Here is a 23,676-nt window from a genome sequence, read left to right on the forward strand (position 1 = left end):
TTGAAATTATTTTAATTCCACATTTAATGCTTCCTGTAAGAAAGAAATTAGAAAACTATTTTACTGATATTTTTTCAACGCTATATTTTCTTTCCCAATAACGGAAGAACTGATCTAATTATGTAACACTTTTAAGCAAATGCAATTACTGCTATTGTTATACCAATTATGCAATCATGCATTTAGTATCGCATGCATCCTAAATTAATATTCTTTCTACTTATAAATATAGGGATTCTAAAATAAACACGCACCCGCTGGTCCAGGAGGACCGGGCGGACCTTCCAATCCAGGAAATCCTCTTTCTCCTTTGTCACCCTTTGCTGATATTTCTCCTGGCTCCCCTTTCAAACCCGGAAATCCAGGAACTCCGGGATACCCTTTTTCTCCTGGTAAGCCTTTTTGACCATCCTGTCCTGGAAAGCCGGGAAATCCTTTATCACCCTTTAATCCTGGGGGTCCTGGAAGACCATCCACGCCTGCTTCTCCGGGAGGACCAGGTAAACCTGATAGGCCTCGTTCACCCTTCTCACCTACAATACGGGAAGAAAAAAAAAAAAAAAAAAAAAACTTGATATTTTTTTACATTAAAATTTGAGGTAACAGACAGAGGAAAGAGAAAATTATTTATACTTACTTTGATATTAGGTTGATGTATAATATAATGCAATTGGTTCTATTATCATTTGCATAATCCTTTTTAATTTACGCTAAGTTCAACTTGATACATCACAATAAAAGAAAATTGATTTATAAATGATAACAAAGAGTTTGAAAATAATACAGATATTTACAGGTATCTGAAAAAAGAAATCGTTTTTAAATTACCCGTGGAAGATGTTTTCACTACTGGATAAATCACGAAGTTTTACATTACGCAGTTTCTTTCTTTTAAATTTCAATACAATAATATTTTAATAAATTAATTACTTCTAATTAGGATAATAATATTTTATTATGGAGGAAAATGTCAAAATATTCGGAGACGGAATAAATTAAGAATATTTTTCGGCCTAAGATTTATACTAACATTTCACAAATCTTTCGTGGTTATAATTTACAGTAATGATTTCAAGAAAATCTTCAGAACCCGAGAATCATAGCAACATTTTTAATTAATGTCTAGATTATAGGTAGCAGTAACGCAAATTATAAATACATTGATATACATTTTGTATTATACATTCTTAAACTGATATTTTCCTTAAAATAGTCAAATTCTGTCAATGCTATCAGCGCCGTTTGATGATATCAAGTTCCCATTTAAATGAACAGCGGTTCGATAAATCATATTTTGCGTACACAGGACTTTTTTGTTACAATATACAACATATGTTTTCCTATAATATTGTAAATTTACAGAAGTTGATCGTTCGATAGTGGTACTATTTATGGGTACTACCAGAGATCAAATGGCTTCTAATTTAAGAAAGATATCATCGTTTTGCATTCTAGAAGTAAATCAAACTTTTCAGTATTAACAATTTTTTGTTTTTTAAAGAATGAAATTTACATAATGCTTTTTTGTCATCTTCGAACAAAGGCAAACAAACAGAAGAAATAACCCAACCGAACACAGACAACAATCCAGAAATATCTTCGACAACATAAAAGTCCAAAGACTTAAATTGTTCGATATCAGATATGATATATGATTTTTGAAGAAGTTTGTTGCTCGTTAACAAAAGCAATATTTTTAAATTTCAAACACAAATACTTGATTTTTTTCAAGAGCAAGCGATACAGAGAATGAATGTTATGCTATTCAAGCTAAAATATATCGATTTAAGAGTTTAAAAGTTTTCAATTAGATTTTAGTAAATGTAAACTTTTTTATATTTTTTTGCTTATTACATGCTCTGCCCTTAGGGAGTACATGGAAAGGGAGGAATGCCCCGTGGAGGTCTTTTTAAGGGAAACTGGCTCGTATCCATGTTACAAATGGGGAAAACCACGAAAACGCCCATGCAGCCAGCCCGTTCGCCAAGACTTGAACCCAAATCGCCGCAGTGTTCAGCGACTTTTACCACTCGGCCGCTGCTGGGCAGACGTACACTTTGTAATACATTTTCCTTAACTCTTATTGAAATCTGTGCTATGTATATGTAATATATTATTTCATTTTCTCTATTATTCAATTGAAATTTACATTATTAAGTTAATATAAATGTTAAAAATTATTGAAATATAAAAAATAATTCAGCAACCACAACAGAATTTTGAAAATAGTGGGAAAAATATCTAAAATTTGCGAAATTATTCGATAATTAGTGAAATTCTTCGCGATATATTGGACACGTGGTTAAATTAAGAACCGTTATAATTCTATAGCAAATGTTAGATGTGTTCTTTCCTAAACAGGAGAATTTAGGAGATGTTACGAGTCAAAGATGCCTCTAAAAAGCGAAGACAAGCTTCAGCGCTCTGCTGACGATACTCAGTCGCACCTTGTTGTATATCGGAATCTCTTTTTATAAGGCAATTACATTCAGCGCAAAAGAAAAGTACAAAAGCATACTGAAATGAAGAATAATGGTGGATAGATTTCCTTGGACAAAAGTCAATTCAGAATATCAAAAAATAAGTTTCCTTATTGTTTATCCTATCTTTATTTAAAAAAATAACGTAATAAAAATACTTAAGATAGTAAATCGTAACGAAGATTATTCAGTGTCAAAAAGATAAACCTACCCGTTTACGCTCCTTTGATATATCACAGCCTTTGTAATACGTCGAATATTTATTTATACAAATGCCAGACATTTGGTCACTAAGCCGTTATAGATCTTGATCTTGCTTCATAATATTTAAGAACAGTAGAATTAAAAGATAATAGTGCAGTGCATTCGTCAATATGCTCCTTATCCATGGACTGACCAGAGTTACAAAGATTACAGACAGACGAGTATTAAGTACATGCAACAGGTGTAGACAATTCCAATGAATGCACAATATTTCCGTTGCGTATTGTTAAAGTAATATTCGAATTATTTTTCCTTTGTTATTTTTTTATACCGTCTTATTTCGAGACCGTGTAAAAAGAGAATCCGATGTAATTTTAACGAGTTTAGGCCCAGTTCATAACTTCCTTGGCCAGCCGTCACAGCTGCTGTAAGAACGCTTAGCATATTTTAGAATTTATGCGACGGACACTATCATTCATTAAAACTCTTGCTAATAGAACTAAGGATCATTAGTTAGGACACTATCATTCATTAAAACTCTTGTTAATAGAACTAAAGATGATTAGTTAAAGAGTTTTCGATTTTAAAAATAAGTAAAGCCTAATATTTCATAGCTACTTTAACGCTCTTCTAATGAATCACCTGAGACAAATGTCTCTCACACATCCCCCTCGTGTCGACCCTCATGATAGAATCAGACTAATGCCAGATATATCGTACGAAATATATCGTACGAAATTATCATGTTTCACATTTGTTTTGTAACACAGTGTATTCTCGATTATCTGATCGTAGATTATCTGGTTTGCGGTTTATTCATGCTTAGCGATGTCTACGCATGCACGCGTGCGTGGGCACCGCTGTGCGCGAAAGTAAGTAAAAAACAAACACGTGCAAGTTCGAGCATAGAGGATAATACTTCCCAAATATTAGAAATCAGGAGATTTATCTAATTGTGAAGAAGTCGAGGCAATAAATGAAATTGTATGCCAAAAAAATTTTAAATGTAGAATTCTACGAAAACGTCGATTGGGACAAAATCGAGGAATGGTTCGATGGCGAGGCCTTCAGTGTACGTATGTACACTGTACATCGTTTCAAATGCCACATGCAAAAAAGGCAGACAGTGATACTAAGAAAGAAAAAAAAGAGATGCAAGAAAAAAAAGAAGCAAAAGAAAAGAATATACTGACATTTACATTAGCCCCAAGACAGCTGTGATTTCTGTTGGAAACTCTACTGGCTTTCACCGATCAAAGGGGATTGGAATCTAATGATAAAATAGCATTTAAGGAGGCTCATACACCTTAAACCCCTTATGATCTTCGAATATGTGACTGTTGCAAGAATTAGGATATTTTATTTATTTTAAAAGCAATTAATTCAAACTTTTTACAGCTGACTACACAATATATAGCTGCTTTGGAAACTAGTAACCAGAAGGTTTGTGCTGCCATAAATATTTTTGTAATTTAATCCGCTTTGTGACAAAATTTTTCGTCACGTTTCCATCTTGCGCTCATGACGTTTTAAAAATGGCTAATGGTGCATACTTGAAATTTGATGCAATTCTTTATATGGGAACTATTTTCTAACTGAACCAAAAATCTGATGAATATCAGATTAAATATTAAAAAAATAATTATATATATAAAAAATTTATGCAAGAAAACATTACAGATTTTTTTAATAAAATACATTTTATAAACTCAACTTCAAATAAAATAAAAATTTAACTTGAAATTCTTAGAATATTTGGTTCACGGTAGTTTCCAAATGTTATAAAAACTATATATTAAGTATGGAATAAATTATGCAGCAGAATGTTTTAAACTGTGCGCGCAAGGCGAAAACATGAGGAAAACATTTTTTCATAAAGCGGATTAAATTATAAAAATATTTGTGGCAACACAAACTTTCTGATTACTATTTCAGAAAGCAGCTATAATATGTAGTCAGCTGTAAAAAGTTGGGAGTAATTGCTTTTAAAATAAATAAGTTATCCCAATTCTTGCAACAGTCACATATTTGAAGATCTTATTGGTTTTAAGGTGTATGTGTCCCCTTAAAAAATACGCAGTATAATTAGATAAATATTTAAATATTCTCAAAAACAAAGTAAAATCATTGACTTTTTAAGAAAAGAAATAAACACATACAATATGCAGGAAAATTGATAGCTTGGATTATCCGTGTTTTTCAATTATTCGTGATCTGCTTCCCCAGAATAACACAGGATAATTTTTAAATTTTAAATAACATTTTACAGTGCAGCTACATTTTTTTCTAAGGAAAAGTATTGGATATAAAGGTTTAAAGATTCTGCCATTATTCTAGTGCTTCATAAAAATTTTTAAGCTGCCCATTATATGAATAAGGACACTAACAAAGTGAGCCTACTTTGTAGCCACTGAGGAATATTTACCGTACACTGAATATTCACGTAGCCACTTGCTAAGACAGTGAAACGTCCTTTGCATTTTATATATGTCTCATAAAAGAACATTCTTTTAAAGCAATTTTAATTTACGTATTGCCGTGTTCTAGAGATCGAATAGAATTTCTGACCAAAATGAGACAATATTGAAATAAATCGAGGAAAAAAAATCCCCTTACCTGATAAACCAGGTAGTCCGTCTTTCCCATCTTTGCCAGGGATCCCAGGCTGTCCTGGGGGGCCGTCAAAACCTGGCAATCCTGGACCTCCAGGTAAACCTGGAATTCCTTTTTGACCTGGTAGACCAAATGGTCCTGGAGGACCTACATCTCCTGGAAAACCTTTCTGACCTAATTAATTAAATATAGTATACTAAGCATTTACAACATAATGGCAGTAACATACTGCTTTTTTCAGATTATCCATGAAATACGGTCAGTATATTTTTGCATCAAAATAGAGTTTCTTTAGAAATTTACGCACTAAAGGTAAACTACATTTTTTTTACCTTTTGGACCGTCAAATCCTGGAAGTCCAGGCTTTCCTCTGGGTCCCGGAAGTCCAAACAAAGCAGATTCACCTTTGTCTCCTTTAGCACCTGGAGAACCAGGTATTCCTGGAATTCCTCGATCACCTTTATCACCTGGATAACCGGGAAAGCCTTTCTCACCTGGAATATAAATAGTGTTAGAGTTCTGGAAATTCTCAAAAATAAATTAAATGTACACGATAATAGAAGAGTGCTTCCATTTGAACCTCATTATATATATAAATTTTTAACTTGATTTTTAAAAATAAAGGTTAAATAAAACGGTAGAAGCAGTACACATTTCAAGTATTTGGGATGTCGAAACAGATTTTTATGTTGTTAAAAGGCTATCTGTAATGTAATAAATTATTTAATAATAGCTATTTTAAACTTTCTATTAAGTTGTTTAAATATAGTAGCCAAGCATTCATTTACAGCCTATTACTTTAAAATAGGCATTAAGGTCTTTACTATCGCAATACGTGTCGTCATCACCGCATTTCCTCCAACTCATGTGAGATGTTAATGCGTCGTATATTGCATATGCGTACAGTGTATTAGATTTAACTAGTAACGTAACTAGTAGTAGATTCCACATAAAAAGTATATCATCATAATAAATGAAGAAAAATCTCAAATATTTTTTAATCCTTTAACAGAGCAGTTAAGAAATTCGAGAATCCATTTCATATGTAATTATAGCACAATTTTGGAAGCACTGATATAAGAACACTGAGACTTAAATGCGTAGCAATGCTGGTTAGCGTAGATACTTGATCCATATTAAAGAGGAATAAGTCGAGCCGAATTAATTTCCTTTTTTATTAAGTCACATTTGTGGCCACAATTCACTTAGCACTCCAATCGTGGTTTTTTTCATAACATTTACATTTTTGATACTATGGCGATAGAAGCGAGCATAGATGATTGCAGCAGCGTCTTGCCAGGATGAAGACTTAAGCGAAAAGTGACCCAGGGATTGAGAGGAAGAAGGGAGGGAGTCAAAAGTTTCAATTAAAGTTAGAAAAAATTTTGGTTTACAATTATTTGATCGGGCAAGAGATATCATGCGTTACGTAGAATCGCATGATTAATTTGAATGACGCAGTTTAGACTTATAGCGCTATTTTTAAGACAGAGTGAGGAAGACCGCAAGTTAAATAAAAAATAAAAGAGGTTATAGCCAATTAAAATTAGAAGTTTGCTTTCATATTTTTTTTATCTTACACATATATAATATTCTGGAATGCGGAGAGAAAACACAAGTAATTTTAAATCATAGCTTGGACGGCTATAGATGGTGCTGGTATACAGATGGAATGCATAATTGCACAACAGAAAGATGGAGCATGAAGTCAAACGTAGCTGTAGAATATACATTTTATCACCAAACAAATCCTACCAAAATGCTGGCTTCAGATGCATATTGTTATTCGCATATCATCATGGGCGGGCTCTGTAGCCCACATCCATTTTAAGTGTTAAGTACACCTTAACACTTAAAATAGAAGACAGAGAGTAAGTTAAGCGACAACATCCTAACACGAAGCAAGAAAAAGAAGGAAAGGTGCGATGCATTCAGAAGAGGCGTAGGAGAGTGTTAAAAAGTTTTAGTTCTCAATAAAAATCTTATCCAGTGATTTGGTAAAAGATACAGGCACTGCAGCACCGCCGCCCAACCGGGATAGAGGTTAGGTACGCTGACTGCCGTACCGAATGACCCGGGTTGGAATCCCGGAGAAGGCATGGATATTTATAAATGTATAGCGTCTGTGCGGCATGGGGACACTCTAAATACGCGGCGAGCTAAAAGGCCTCGAGAGAGGTTAGTAGCAAGGGAAGAGGGATGTGAGGATGGCATCTTCAGGGTGATCTCCATCAAAATTGGGGTCGGAACTGAGCTAAGTCGTCCGGTCACCTGTATGGTGACCAAGGCTCTTGCTAACAACAGGCGCAATTTTGCAATCCTTGCGGTGAATTTCGTGGGTTTGTTCTGATATTACTGCCAGATAAGTGAAAATTCACAGCAAAACTACAAAGTATGTTGCGGATTAATTTGAAATGACGAAGTTTTGATTGGTATATAAATAATTACTATTTTTAGATCAGAAAGGGGAAATGCCCGAATTAAAATGAAGGATAATACGGGCTATTGCCGACTAAAATTAGAAGTTACCTTTCATATTTTTATTATGTATATACACATACACACAACTTTATACACACGGATCACACAAAACATTATAACCGCTCTTTAACTACCGTATTGCTCCACTTCTGGCACATATCCACTCCTCGTCCTGTGGCATCTGTTATCAAAGCTGAAGTAACAACAGCTTGTTAATAAAAATCAGGTGTACCTAATTCAGTTTCTCTTTATATTTATTACGTTTTCGTAAGGCAAAAGTATTGCCATTTTTGTGCTTGAATGCAAACCGATTTATTTTGACAATTGTGTTTTACGAATTGAAGGCTACCAAACGCTGCTTTGCGTAAACATATCGCACAGAAAAGAACTAATTACTTTATAGAATTTTCAACTAATTCTGTGCATGTGTTTCTGACTCAAACGAAAACTGGGGAAGTTTATTCGGTTTAAATGTAAATTTCAAATTCCTCAAACCGATCTAGTTTTATTTAAATCGAAATCTTCATTTCAAGAATTGTTTGATAGTAATGAAATCATTGGCAGTTAAATTAAACAATAAACCAAATTTCAGTTTGAAAATTACAAGTGGAATGCGTTATATTAAATCTTGGATCCCAGTTCAAGAATCACTGCTTTGATGGAAAAGCATTGAAGCGTATTACTGTAATACACATATAAATTAAATATGTTAAGAGATAACAAGAGTAATGTAGTTCCTTCAACTGTCGTCTTGTCAGCTAAAATAATTATAAACAATTGAACCATAGTACATACAATAATTGAACCATAGTAGAATAGATACAATATTATTAGTATCTTTCATAAAAGCAAATATAAAAAATAATTATTCTTAAAAATAAAAAAAATATTCATTATTATTAATATTATAATATTATTACTTAACTTCATAAGCAACACTATATAGCTTTTTACTCAATTTTTAATTCAACTATTTATTTAACATATTTAAATTCGCAAGTATATTTTAATTCAAAGAACTTAAGATCTGTGAATAATAACTAAACAGTTACGAATTTTAATCGTTTTGGGCTCATTTTCTAATAAATTAATTTAAAAGCTTTAAAAAGTTCGTAATTACAATATGCAACATGTTCACAGTAAATAAAAATATTAAATTTACTTACATTAAAAAATATAACAGACGAATCACAAAAAATAATGTGCATACTTGATATATTCAATATCAAATTTACGAGGCTTGTCTGTATGATTAACGGGATGGCTTAAAAAAGGATACTTGTATACAATTTATGGCAAATCTATTGCTTGTCTCTTTCTTTGTATTCCTCAATGACATTTACATATCAACCCATTTTTATTTTCCATTTATCTAAGATGTGTTGCAGCTCATTTTCTGATAGCTGTTTTATTAGATGTTTTGTTTTTTCTTGACAAACTCTGATGACTTAAAAGGCTTCCTTTTAGTACAAATTTTATTTTTGTAAAAAGATAAATGGTCACAGGGTGCCAAATCAGGGAAATATAGAGTATGTTCCAGTATTGCAATCCACTTTTCAACTAAACACTGCTTCACTGAGAGCGTTGTGTGCGAAGAAACATTGTCCTGATGCAGAATGAAACCATTTTTTACCAAAATTCTGAGCGTTATTTTAACTCTTTTTCTCAGCTTAATCAAAACTTTTTTATAATAATTCTGATTCATTGACCCTCTCGTAACCACTCTTCCAAAATGATATTCTTCATATTAAAATTGCAGTCAGCCTTGCTTTAAATTTTGATTTGCTCTGGCGAATAGTTTGACTTTTGTGAGGAGGGTTTTTCTAATGCATGGATTGCCTTTTTCTCAGCGCCTCCTTTGTCATTTGACTCTCGTTGTGTTCCTAGTGAGCAGAAAGGCCAGTCCCGTTATTTTATATACAGACAAATGCGATTAAAATGAACACTATTAAAGATACTAATAAAAAGGATTAAAGGAAAATACAAAAGTAGTGAATACATTTTTATTATCACTGATGCATACGTCCTTTTACAGACAACTTTAATGAAATGTACAATTTAATTCAAAATACCTAAATTAAAATGATTGCAAGTCTTCTAAATATTTTACCGAATCTTGAAAATTAAGTTTCAGGTATAAACTGAAATTAAGAAAACAACATAAAAACCATTTTTGGATTTTATCTTACAGAATAGAAGAAGTATCATTGAATTCATTATAAGCCATGCATTTTAAGAAGGTTGTCTACTGTACATTGCACATATTAATTTAAGTATTATGTATTTAAACAAATTACAGAGCATCCCACAAGAAATCTTATGTCTTCACTCTGACATACTAACACTAAAAGCTACTTAGAACAAAAAGGTAGTCATATAGAAAACAAAGAAACAAAAATACACTTAACCTACAACTACCTCTGTTGAAACACCAATAATTTCGGTCATTGATGATTCGCCATTATAACACTTACTAATTTATTCTCGTAATAGATAACGTAGTGTTCAGATTTTTTAAATCTCAGAATGCATTTATAGAGTTTGACGTGCTTTGGGAGCATAAACCATTTCCGAACTCTGAACAGACGTACAGCGAATAATCGTTGTGCCTGAAACAACTACTGAGACTTAAAAAAGTTTAAAACAACCTTTTTATTTAACAGAACATACAATAGAAATACACGTCTTCTGCTTAACAAAATCAACCGCCACTTGTGGTGATGAAACTAAAGTAACACTTAATTCAAATTTAAAACGTCGACTAGCAGTTATGGAGGACACAATTATATTTAAATCTAAGCTTGCTCAGAATAACTGGCATATGAATTTAAATGTCGGCAGAAAATAACGCAAAGCCGAATAATTAGAAACGTATCAAAGCTGGTAAAACTAAGTAACGTGGCCTCGGGAAGCAGAAACATGCTCTGTTTTGCAAACCAAAACCCTCATCTCATTTACATTTCTGGTGAGGAAACGGGAAGGAGAAGTTACAGTAAAGGCTGAAATTATAAATAACTAGTTAAAAATAATGGTAACCTTATATATTTAAATACACAGAAAGTAGTAACTAAAAATTTTTCGTGTTTTAAATTCCGAAATTCTGCAAAAATTCAAGAAATAAACTAAATGGCCCGTAAAGAATATGCTTTGTTCATGGTAAAAACTTTGAGAGATATGAGCATGTAACTGATGACTAGTGAGGAATATCCATGTAATCGTAGGCCTTCGTCATCAACTACAGAAGTCGATACCAAACGTGGCAATATAACAAAATGACCGTCGAATGATCACAGACGTTAGTAACACAATCCGTTAGCCAAGTGAGAAACCATTTGGGAAAAGTTTACTGCAAAGTGTCTTTACACATCGTGCTTTCTTTACTCACCACTTATAGAGATCTACGTTATAAAATGACGGCACGTGGTGCTTATTGGCCTGAAGCAGAGCCGTGTAACTTCAGTCAGTTCCTTGAAGTGAAAAAAATATGTGTTTACATCAATTTCTAGAATAAATATTTCTACAATGAGTATCTTGAACACCAAGTCAAAAACGGACATTTAGAAATACTACTATGTCAAAAACATCTTCTCGAAGTAAAATGAAAATTTTAATTGGTACATTCAACTCAAGAAAGATTTGGAAAGCATGCAACCTAGCATACTGTATTATGTTTCTGCTCCATGTATAAAAAAATCTTTAGTTTTTGAATGATACATGTTTTTGAAGCAATATGGATAGCTTTCTAATCTTTAAATTAGGTTTTATTTTTTGTTAAGGTAAGAGTTTCATAACAGAATACAAGAATTCACATAAATAGAATGACTGTGTACAAATACTGGATAGGTTTTCTAGTGCAGTGAAACTTGTTTTTGATATAATCTTGAGAACTGCCTATTCTAAGAATAATTCCTATCTATAATTAAAGATTGAGAACACTTTGTACGTGATATTAACTGCAATAAAATAAAAAGATTATTTATTATCATGAATATAAATCTTTATCCTCTCAGATATATTTTGAAGAGATTAAAAGACAAATTTTCTGATATTCTTTTTATGGCATGATTAGAATTAACTAATAACTATGCACATATCTTGAGTATTCCTCGTGATTGTCAAAGCGTATAAAAGAAAGATAATTGAAAAAGTAGAATTCCCAATTATTGACAATTCGAAAAACAGAATTCTCAAGTCTCAACAACTGAAAACTGAAAACGCCTGTGTATTTTCGGTTTTTAATTCGAGGGAATTACAAAATCCTCTTTGCCATCATGTGAAACTGTATTTTCCAAAAACATTTTGTTCGACAAATCAAATGGTTAACTTTACAATTAATGAAAAAATTTCATTTTGAATTCTAAGTTTTAAAAGTTTAAAGAAGTTAGTTTTGGAAGTGATTCTGATACTTGAAACTTTAGCTTCTGGAAATTTTATTTTTCCCTTAGCAATTGCATAATCTTGAAAATAATTGGCTTTTTAAAGTATCGACACCGCAAAACTTACCAACTAATCCTTGAAGACCGGACAATCCTTGATCCCCTTTCACTCCTTTTGGGCCAGGATACCCAGGCTGACCTCTTCCACCAATTCCTGGGAATCCACGATCTCCTTTGTCTCCTAACATTAATGAGAAAAGAAACTGGTGAATATATAGCAAATTATTTTACTAAAAATTATTCAACAGGAACACTGTAAAAAAATTTTATTGTCCTAAGACAACACACGAACAAATTATAAATTGGTGATTATTAGTACAAAGGGAGTTCCTCAAGGACTATTGTTTTCGTTTTGCGATTTTGCGTTGGTTCACTATAAATGTCCGTTTCACTTTTCAAACTGTTGACACCAAGTGTTAGAGTTCTGCATTATATTTAAGGAAATTAAATAATGAAAAATATGCATAAATGTATGTATATTTCTCGCATTGGAATAAAACCACGGTACATAGAGCCATCGAATTTTGAATGACGTAATCCTCCTACGAATATGGGCATGTCAAAGCCCAAATTTGAAATTTGGACTTTGTTTTATTATCGATTTCATATATTGTAAACTTTAACGAATTTTTGATTAACAAGCTCAAGGATTTCAAAGCGAGCAATGGCAACGTTGTACAGAAAAATACATTTTTATCTCCAGCGCGCGAGTCTCTGTATCGGAAATTCTAAATGATATGCTCATTTTAAAACTATTTTGCGATATTGCTGTTGAAGTGAATTTTATGGTTTAAGTGCGAAGAACGTGATATTTAATAAATAATTGTTACACACAAAATGTTAAAAAAAACTCCCCTTTGGATGTAATTTTAAACTTTCAGATTTTTTTATATTAAATTATTTTATTAAAAATTATTATGCATGAATATTATAAAGAATTATTATTATCCTAAGACAACACACACATGCACATATTACAATTCATGACTTTTAGCCACTTATTTCAGAAATGTAGATCGTATCTTGTTATAAATAAAGTTTTATAGTATAAAAAGTGAAAATTTTCTGTGGCGTATTCAGAGTTTTAAAACCAAGAAAACAATTTACTGTAGCTGTTATAAATTAGGTTTAAAATCATTTATAATCTTGAATAGAATTTGGAAACATATTTTTAAATTATAAATTTGAATTAAATTATATTAAGAATTGAGAATTAAATTTTCTTTTACAAATTTAGTAATTCATGGAATTTGTTTTTTGCACATAAAGATATTCACTCAAATTATTAGTTAATTATCAAATTAAAATTTGATTTGAATCGGAATATTTAATTTTCAAGTAATTCGTTTACAGTAAAATAATTTGCTTTCTAAGTTCGAATGTGCAAAATTATTTCATTTTACAAGCTAGACTTTCAAAATTCCTCAAAATTTACAAACAGAAAAATAATTTAGCTTGCAAATTATTAAGCATAACATAATTAATAACTAACATAGCAACATAATTAATAACTAACATAGCAATAAATTTAATAACTAATGAAGTTATTCTATTTTCTTTTCTTTTGAAACTATTTTTCAATTATTGCGTTAACAGTGTTTTATAGCTTCTGCAATTAAGAGAGACGTGAATATTTTAATCTAAAGATTACAAAACTTAGCCTAAGGAACTGGAGTTACAATTGTTTTCAATGTATTATACCAATTACTAATAAGGAACTGGAGTTACAGTTTATTTCAATGCATTATGCCAATTGCTAATAGGTGGTGGTGTGGTGTATTTAATTATGGCAAAGCACACTAGGGCTATCTGCCTAAGGGGAGGGATGCCTTCGTGGAGGACTTTCTAAGAGAAACTGGCTCGCATACACGTTACACATGGGGAAAACCACGAAAACAACCATGCAGCCAGTCCGTTCGCGGGATTCGAACCTCGGACCAAATTACCAGTGTTCAGCGACTTTACCGCTCGGCCGCTGGTGAGCCAATTACTAATAAGGAACTGGAGTTACAATTTATTTCAATGCATTATTTTATGCAAATTACTAATAAGGAACTGGAGTTACGATTTGTTTCAATGCATTGTGCCAATTACTAATGCAAATTTTTATAAAAAATCCCAGAAAGCCCTTTCGGTGTTTTTTTTTTTTTTTTTTTTTTTTTTTTTTTTTGGTAACAGAACGTCCAGAAAAATTTCAGGACTGTTATTGTTGCGACCAATGAATGAAGAACGGATGAATGGAAGAAAACCGATGAATCACTTCATACGTTCCCAAGGAGACAATTTTGAAGGCGATGGAAACCAAAACTGAATAAATGAACATAAAATACTTTTCATCAAGACCAGGAACTATCCCATAGCACTGGTATGAAAGATGCACATGCGGTTTACTATTTTCGTCACCACTCTATATACATATTTTTTTTCTCCATTTTCTTTCTACATTTAACTAAAAAGTCAAGATAGGCAGGAAACTACTAGATTCCCAAGTTTTTAAAGTCTTACTGTCTTGTGATTTTTGTCGCTACACCTAATGTAAAGAAAGTAATGGATGTAACTAATTAAAAAGCGTATTTTCACTTAATTTAACTGGCTGGTTTACACAAGACGCAATAACGAAATCTAAATTTATGTTTAGAAAATAAAACATCTTAAATATTGTTACTCTAAAATTTATGATTTATCGATACCATACTCGAAATCAATATGTAAAGAAAAGATAAAAACATCAAGGTTTTCAATAAACGCACTTAAAAAGAATATATACGGAAAATATGGTATGTAATTACGCATGGACATTAAATAAGACTTATAGCTATTATCTGATGTCGCAGATTTATGAATAATTGAATTTTTCCAGAATGTGATAGAGTAATACAATGCATGTAGTATATTATTTAATAATAAAAACCCTTATATTCTGAGGTGATTTAATGTTTTCAACAGACATAGAAATTTTAATTCAATTAAAACGTCGCATGACGATTAGTAGAATCTAATATAAGTGCGTAACAAATTACCACAGAAAATTTCAAAATAGCTATTTTCTAAATTTTGCTTATCACGCTTTTAGATTTTGTACAGAAACAAACGCAAGCACTGGAAATTGCGCTGACCGGAAAGTAATGTCGTTTCTGCGCATGTCGATATTTGATTGTCATTTGTCAGCTCATCATGTTTCTCGAAGGCGTGCCAAAGTCATTTTAAGGTTATTGCGACTTGTTCCCTTCTAAATAATTCAATATTAAACTCTTTTTTTTTTTTTTTCCCCAATTTGGGGTGAAATGGCCAGCCAAATACCAGAAGAGCATATCCAATATCGTATGCTTTTTGAGTTTCGCAAGGGTAGTAACGCAACAGTTGCGACCAAAATCATTTGCGATGTTTATCACCGTGCATTAGGCGTTCGTAAATGCCAAAGTGGGTTTTCCAAGTTCAAATCCGATAATTTTGATCTCTCTGACTTCTATCGATCAGGAAGACCAACAACATTAGAAAACGACATGCTAAGGGCAGAAGTGAAAGCAAATCCATGTCAAACAATCATTAATTTCATCTGTGATAACCACATTATTTAAAAAAATATCTGCTACAATTAAGATAGTAATTTTGCACCACGGTGAAGTTTGAGACTATTTTCTTAAGTTTTCTGTGATTTCGCAATTTTAAAAATTTCCCAAGAATACTGAATTATATGTGAAAAATTCAGAATTTTTCTATTACCTTTTTATTGTCATTTGAACTGTTAGAATATTTTTCATATTGTTGTAACTTTAATACTATTTTCCATTATGCAGAAGTGCCCTCCAAAATAATCATATATCTTAATCCAAATCAGATTTTGGAATCCTTTTAAGTTATTATCTCTCAGTTCTGCTGTAGATCTGGAATAAATTGTCGTTTTCTAAAGTTAAATGTATATTTTCTTTATCTTTCAAGAATGAAAGTAATTTCGGTGTATAACAATTATTTTTCTACATAAAACCTTTTTTTTTTAAATTTAAGAAGGTACACTTAATGAAGAAACTTTATATTCCGGTTCAAATACTTCGAATTTATTTTTTATTATTAAAAATTCAACATGATTCAAGTAACCATTCTCTTTATTGGAACCTAGATCTGAAATAATAACATTAAGAACATTACATTTGACTATTCAATAAAAATAAATATAATATTTTTATCAAGTATTTATCTAGCTTTTCTTTGTTATTGATACGCAGCTAACGGAATACTCTTTCTCCTCCTCCCTTGTTTTTTTTTCCAGGAAATGCTATTGCGAATCTTCGGCGATAGCGAAAATATTAACACGAATCTCTGGCCGCAAATATTTCGCGAAATTTCACGATTTCCCGTGATTACTTCGCGAATTGTGTTGCTTCTCGGCCACATAAAATTACTATCTTAATTATATTAACAGGGTGACCGTAAAGTAATGTCGTTTCTGCGCATGTCGATATTTGATTGTCATTTGTCAGCTCATCATGTTTCTCGAAGGCGTGCCAAAGTCATTTTAAGGTTATTGCGACTTGTTCGCTTCTAAATAATTCAATATTAAACTCTTTTTTTTTTTCCAATTTGGGGTGAAATGGCCAGCCAAATACCAGAAGAGCATATCCAATATCGTATGCGTTTTGAGTTTCGCAAGGGTAGTAACGCAACAGTTGCGACCAAAATCATTTGCGATGTTTATCACCGTGCATTAGGCGTTCGTAAATGCCAAAGTGGGTTTTCCAAGTTCAAATCCGATAATTTTGATCTCTCTGACTTCTATCGATCAGGAAGACCAACAACATTAGAAAACGACATGCTAAGGGCAGAAGTGAAAGCAAATCCATGTCAAACAATCGAGAAACTGTCAAACACCTTAACCAACCTTAGTCGACCGTCCAAGAACATTTAAAGCAGATTGGAAAAATAAGCAGAGCAGGTATTTGAGTCCCCCATAATCTGTGCGAAGAGAACAAAGCTAACCGATCCATCACATGCAACGTATTGCTTCAACGGCATCATACAGAACCATTTTTTGATCGTTTGATTACTGGAGATGAAAAATGGGCCTTATATAATAATCCAAAACGCAAAAGGCAGTTTTAATAGAGGTTACAAAGGGTTTACATTCCCAAAATGCGCTTCTGCGTGTTTGGTGGAGTATTCGCGAAATGTTCATTTTGAATTGCTGAAACCAGGATAAACTGTTAATGCAGACCTTTATTGTGAACAACTGGATCGAGTGAACCAATGTTTAATAAAAAAAAAAATCCGGCGATTGTCAGCAGAAAAGGCGTCATTCTCCAACACGACAATGCAAGACGAACACTGGAAAAAATTAATGAATTGTGGTGAGAGATATTGCCTTACCCACCATACTCGCCCGATATCGCACCCTCGGATTTCCATTTATTCCGATCCCTACATTTTTTTAGCGGCAAAAAATTTGAAAATTTGGATGATGTCCAAAATGCCATCTGGAGATATTTTACTCAAAAATCAATTGATTTTTATTGGTCCGGGATTGAAAATCTGCACACTACATGGAAAAACATTGTTGATAACGAGGGTGATTATATAATTGATTAAAAATAATAACTTGTTAAAAATTTATTCTTTTGAATTTAATGTAAGAAAGCGATATTACTTTCCGGTCCCCGTATTATATGCAATAGATGTCTTCCAATTTCAGTAACTTGCAAGACAAAAAGATCAGCGCAGAATAATTTGTCATTAATAAAAGTAAGCCAAGTCACTTACCTCACTGAGTTTTTTATTCATAAAAAAGGGAAAATTTTTGTTAATTATTAAAGATTCATTAGTACCTTTCTCTCCTTCAAATCCAGGACGTCCAGGCAATCCAACACGACCAGGTTCACCGTCAAATCCAGGAGGTCCTAGGTTTCCTTTATCTCCTCTCGGACCAGGTAGACCTAAAATATAAATGAAAGATATACTTTATTTGTTTTCCTTTCTAATTAGTCTAACTTAAATAAAAAGAAAATTTGGAAAACATAAATTACATATACACAGGGTGCGCAATTTAAAAAAGGGCAGATCACAGAAACAGCAAGTGTACATATTTAAGAGACATAAATTGCCAAGGTACTACGTTCGACATGACATTCCTCCAATTAAGTGTATTTGTTTACGTATTACACCAGGTTACTAGAAATTTTTAAGGCAGATTCATGGAGTCACGCAATTTGCAACTGCAAATGGCCCAACGTTCTAAAGAGCACGTAAATAAATTTTTTAAGTTGTAGAGACATTAGGTTATTTCGAAGCAGGAAGAGAGGAAAATAAGCAATGCCCTCGCCGGGACTCGAACCATGGACCTCTCGAATACGACCGAGAATGCTGACCACTACACCACGAAGGTACGCTAAAAGATTCAACATTTCCTCTCTGTAACGACTAAACCCATTTCTGTTCTGAAGAAATCATTGCTTTCCCAAACCCAGTGTGTCAATCTTTTACCCGTAACGTAGCAATATAAAAAGATGATAATCTCAGGAAACAAAATATGCATTTAATTATGGAATCTTAAATACGCCGTCCATTTTTAAATTGAACATCCTGTATACAGATGATTCCGGTTAAGAAGCCCGCTGGCTATTTATTTAGAAAAGTCATAAAGAATAACTCTCTGCCAATAAAATGGCAGTTTTCGCTTTTTATTTGTGCCGTACATTGCTTAAATGCAGAAATACACGATTTAACGATCGTGACCAACTATTCTCCTTAACATTATTCCTTCGAACTATTTTCCGTTTACAGTGGTTGCAACTATAATATTTTAACGTGCAGGTTGTTTCATCATCTTTCTGTTTGATCGCACCATTTATACTTTGTAGAGACATTAGCAGTTTTAACTGGAAGCAGTCAAGATGAAAAATAAGCAATCGCTTTCGCCTGGAATCGAACCATGGACCTCTGGAATACCGGCCCAGCGTGCAGACCACTACACCACGAAGGCTCGCTAGGAAAGCCGGAGAAATACCTTATAATTTTATGAAAAAAAGGAACAGCTTGTCGAGAACGCTTTTGAAGTTGTTTCGTTTACCATGAATGATGGGTACTATACGCTATCTGGTGTTCAATGATCGCCTTGCTACCTAAAGCTCTATTTTGGATACAGATCTGATTACTGCCTAAGTATACAAGATCTAGACCTAAGGCCCCATATTATACCCAGCTTTCTTATTACCACAAAAGTTCGTTACAATCCTGTTTTTTTTTTTTTTTTTTTCTTTTTTTTTTTTTTTTTCTTTATGAAAGCTTGAAAAATGGACATTGAAGGTTTCTGAAAGAATGCTTTGCCTTAGGAACCGGATCTTCTAAATCGAGTCCTGCTTAGGTATTTTCAATTCATAGGCTGACACTTTGAAATATATAATCAAATCTAGCTTCGGCTTAAGTGACGAATAATCCAATGTCATTTGTGACTAGCGATGTACTGTGTTCTCTCTTACTTAAAACAAACAACATATACCTGTGATAAAAAAGTATCGAGAATTATTCATTTAAAATGTGCACATGGAAGAAATCGCCTGCAAAGGATTTTTAGAAGTTATTACGATTTTCATCCACAAATGAAACAATCTGCATTTAATTTCCTTTATCTGTTGCAGAAAATTTTTTTTCCAAACAATAAGTAATTTTTACTTTGGCCATTTCTCAAAATGACTAATGCAGTTGAGCAAAGAACGTGAATTAAATCTTGTTTTTGCAATAGAATCTGCAACCAAAAAATTTGAAATGCAGCAAAAGGCTTTGAGAACAAATACTTTACCAAAATCAAGAGATTTTGAATGGTGTAAGATATTTAAAGCTCTGGAAGAACATCCACTTTAGCAAATGAGCAACATCTTCGTGACATCAGTATCTAGTTCCTAACTCCCGTCTTTGGTTAAGTAGAGATTTGGGTTAAGTAGGGAAAATGTTTTTAATCCTGGATCCTGTCAAGCAATTTTAAACGATCATTTGGTCTTTCCGTTCATCGCTTCTCCAGTTGCTATAAAAATACATATTTTCCGACAGCAACAAATTTATGTGGCTCAGGACATGATTTTTAAGCTCAAATTCATTTAAAATGCATTATAAATCTATGTTTCTGATACAGAAACAGTTATTTTATGCGTCATTAACTTCTACCAGCTGGCCAGATCGTTAACAAAGAAAGTTATTGACTGATTTGCGGCTTTTGCATGAAGTATTTCATAGAGAATGATCTGATGTGAAAAGATAACTCAAGGGGTTTCTTTGTGATAATGCACCTACTCAAAATGTTCTTGTCGTTTATGAAGTTTTGGGCAAACATTCAAGATATATAGCTCGACAAGTCCCATATTCGCCTGATATAGTACGCTATGTTTTTTTCATTATTTTAAGATTAGAATTGCAGTACTGTTTTCACCTTTTCTGCAATGACAGAAAATTCACGGAGAATCCTGAAGGATTTCTCAAGATACTCTTTTGAAAATCTAAAACATGTTAAAGATTATAAAATGGGTTGGCGTACGTGTATTGCAACCGAAGCATGTAATAAATGTTGACCGAAAAATTAACAGTACCCATCGCGAGATTCGAAAAACAGATATTCCATTTCTAGGTGGAGGTGCCAGTCCAATACACCAGGACATTGCGCACAGGAAAATGCGATAATTTCTTACATTCTCTCCCATTCAAAACGTGACTACGGCGGGGCACGATAGCCAGTCAACAAGGTATCCAGGGGTAGTGACGAAGTATCGTCCACCACATTTTAGTTTGGGCGCTACCATATAGACTACTAAGTTTTTTGCTGTCCGAAAACGTGAGAAATGAACTATGCTTTGGCTGAGATTCAAGACCCGGATCTTTCACTAGCTAGGTGGCCATGCTAAGCACTTAACATCGTGCTTATGTGCACAAGCGTATGCAATTAAGTTAAACTTCGAGATTTTACTTTCTTGCTAAACATGTTTAAAGGATAGCTACTTCCAACAGAGTGTTTAGAAAACTATAATTAAAGACTATACAACAACGATGCATATGTCCTTGATAACTCGGTAGTGAAGTGGATAAGACCATTAAACACTGATAATTCGATCCGGCCCCAACTCTTTGCGTACTTTTTCGGATGGAAAGTTTCGTGGTTTGCTCCATGTATAAAGGGAATACAAGTTAGATTACCTTAGAAAGTTCTCCAAGAACCATAGTGTTACGAATTTGGTATTTAAAAAAGCTAATGTTAGTTCAATTATAAATTAAATGGTTTTATTTCTCGCGCAGTGCAGCGCGTGACGAATATTAAAAGAAAGCTAAGCCGGAAAAATTAAAAATACAAGAGCGCGTGCGTTAAATAAATAAATATCTCTTTTTGATTTCGAGAAAGTACTGGAAAATTCTAGAGCGTGATTTTAAAATCTTATAAAAGGAGGAAAACATCTCAGTTTGTAGTAGTTGCTTAGTTTGTTGTTGTTTAGAAAACTGCCGTTGTTGATTATAGCGAATTCGCGGATTAGCGTTCTTTAGCTGTTTTGAATTACGTTCTATTGTACATTTAAGTAGTTAAAAGATAACTACTGTGAGATATTGTGATACTGCATGATAATTTGAGAAAATTTAAGCATTTCTGTTGTGATAATAATAAATTTTTGTTCATTTTTCATCGGACTTGTGCATTCATTTCATAACGAACCCGTACGCACACAACAATTTTTGGTGTCAGAAGTGGGATTTGAATGCCAATAACAAGAGCGATGGAAGAGCAATTAAGGCATTTAATATCAGCCTTTGCCTCATTTAAAGAAGAAATGAAATTGGGCCAGGAATCCCTCAAGGAAGAAATGAAAGCGGCACAGGAACAAATGAAGTTGGGCCAGGAATCCGTTAAAGGAGAAATGAAATTGGGCCAGGAATCCGTTAAGGAAGAGATGAAATCTCTTAAAAATGAGATGAAAGCAGGTCAGGACGAAATGAAAAGAGAAATTACCTGCGTAATAGAAAATAAATTTGAGGCTATGGAAGGCAGAATAGACGCGGTTGAAACTAAAGTTGGACAAATAGAAGAAAGAGTTTCTTCGGTAAAAGAACATATAGAAGAGAGAGTTTCTGCCGTCGAACAACAAATTGATGATAGGGTTTCTGCTGCCGTCGCCAAAGAAGTTGACAGCCTAGAGAAGTGCATAGCGACGGTAGGAAACAATTCTGAAGGTTTCAAATTTTTATCGATGCCTGCTCGTTCCGTTCTGAAACTATCTACATATGATGGGAAGACCTCCTGGCAGGTGTATAGGACACAATTTTCTATCGTTGCGGATGCGAATGGATGGGATTCCCAAGCTAAGGCCTGTCATCTCGCCGCTTCTCTGAGAGCAGACGCAGCGGATATCCTGCAGACGCTTCCCGAAAATCAAAGGCTAGATTTCGAAGCTCTATCCGGCGCTTTGGAGCTGCGCTTCGGCGAGAAATGTTTAAAAGACTACAGCAGGCTCCAATTAAAATCTCGTCAACAGAAGCTCACCGAAACGCTTCAGGAGCTCGCCACGGATGTTGAAAGGCTGTCACATCACGCCTTTTCGGAGTGCCCGACAGAAACAAGGGAAATCCTGTCCCTGCAATATTTCATCGATGGCATCCGGGACCCTGAAATACAGAAAGCACTGCGAATGGCGGATGTTAAAGATCTGAAAAAAAATTAACGCTATGTCCTCAGATGTAGAATGCAATTCGTTATTTTTAAAGTCCAAGGAAAAATTGTATTTCCTTAGAAAGTCCAATCCGAGTATGCAAGAATCAGTGATCTCTGCTACATATGCCGTGTGATGGTAAGCGGCACTTCCAAACGTGATGTTAGCATTTACTTTTCCATCGATGTTGATCTTCTCACCGGACACAGTCTGTAGGGTAACGCAGGGCGGCGTCCAGATAAGTTTGCTTCCCAGTTGTTGAGCCAAATCTTTTCGGATGATGGTAACGTTGGCTCCTGTATCTATCGTCATATTGCAGGGAACTCCATTAATATGTCCTATTATGAAAAGTCCATTACTGCCGCCTCTCACTGCAAAGATCTGAAAAGCGCTTTAGTGTATGCCATGAAATTTGAGGCAGCCCAGCAAGCCACCCGTCGAGACCGCCATCCAGTCAGAGCTGCTCAAGTCCAGGAGCCAGGGGATCAAGTCACTGCTCGTCTAGACGATTTAACTAGACAACTGAACGCCTTGAGACAGAATATTGGTGACAAGAAACCGACCGTAAAGTGCTGGAACTGCGGTGCTGAAGGACACATCCGACAAAACTGCAGAACACCCCAGGGCACGGATGCTAAGACCGCTCCTAACAAACAGCAGGGAAACTAATTAGTGGCCATCTCGCGGGGCGGAGGTTGCCAGATCATGAAAGGCCCCAGTTTAAAGCGCTTCAGATTTCTGCAGTGAGAGGCGGCAGTAATGGACTTTTCATAATAGTACATATTAATGGAGTTC

General features: G+C 33.8%; 1 protein-coding gene across 1 annotated transcript in view; it reads right to left on the reverse strand.

Moving 5' to 3' along the window:
• The window catches only part of LOC118188606 (uncharacterized), a 271,758-nt gene that overhangs the window by 42,791 nt on the left and 205,291 nt on the right, over positions 1-23,676 (reverse strand). The window contains exons 24-28 of the mRNA XM_085823594.1: positions 18,031-18,138; positions 12,282-12,395; positions 5,630-5,791; positions 5,301-5,471; positions 255-533 (exon numbers count right to left, since the gene is read on the reverse strand). Coding sequence (XP_085679720.1) covers positions 255-533; positions 5,301-5,471; positions 5,630-5,791; positions 12,282-12,395; positions 18,031-18,138 — 834 coding nt within the window. The remainder of the gene's footprint in view (positions 1-254; positions 534-5,300; positions 5,472-5,629; positions 5,792-12,281; positions 12,396-18,030; positions 18,139-23,676) is intronic.

This window comes from Stegodyphus dumicola, chromosome 1 (assembly GCF_044657685.1).
Source record: "Stegodyphus dumicola isolate Sdum_Otavi_A_Nest chromosome 1, ASM4465768v1".
Classification (NCBI taxonomy): domain Eukaryota; kingdom Metazoa; phylum Arthropoda; class Arachnida; order Araneae; family Eresidae; genus Stegodyphus; species Stegodyphus dumicola.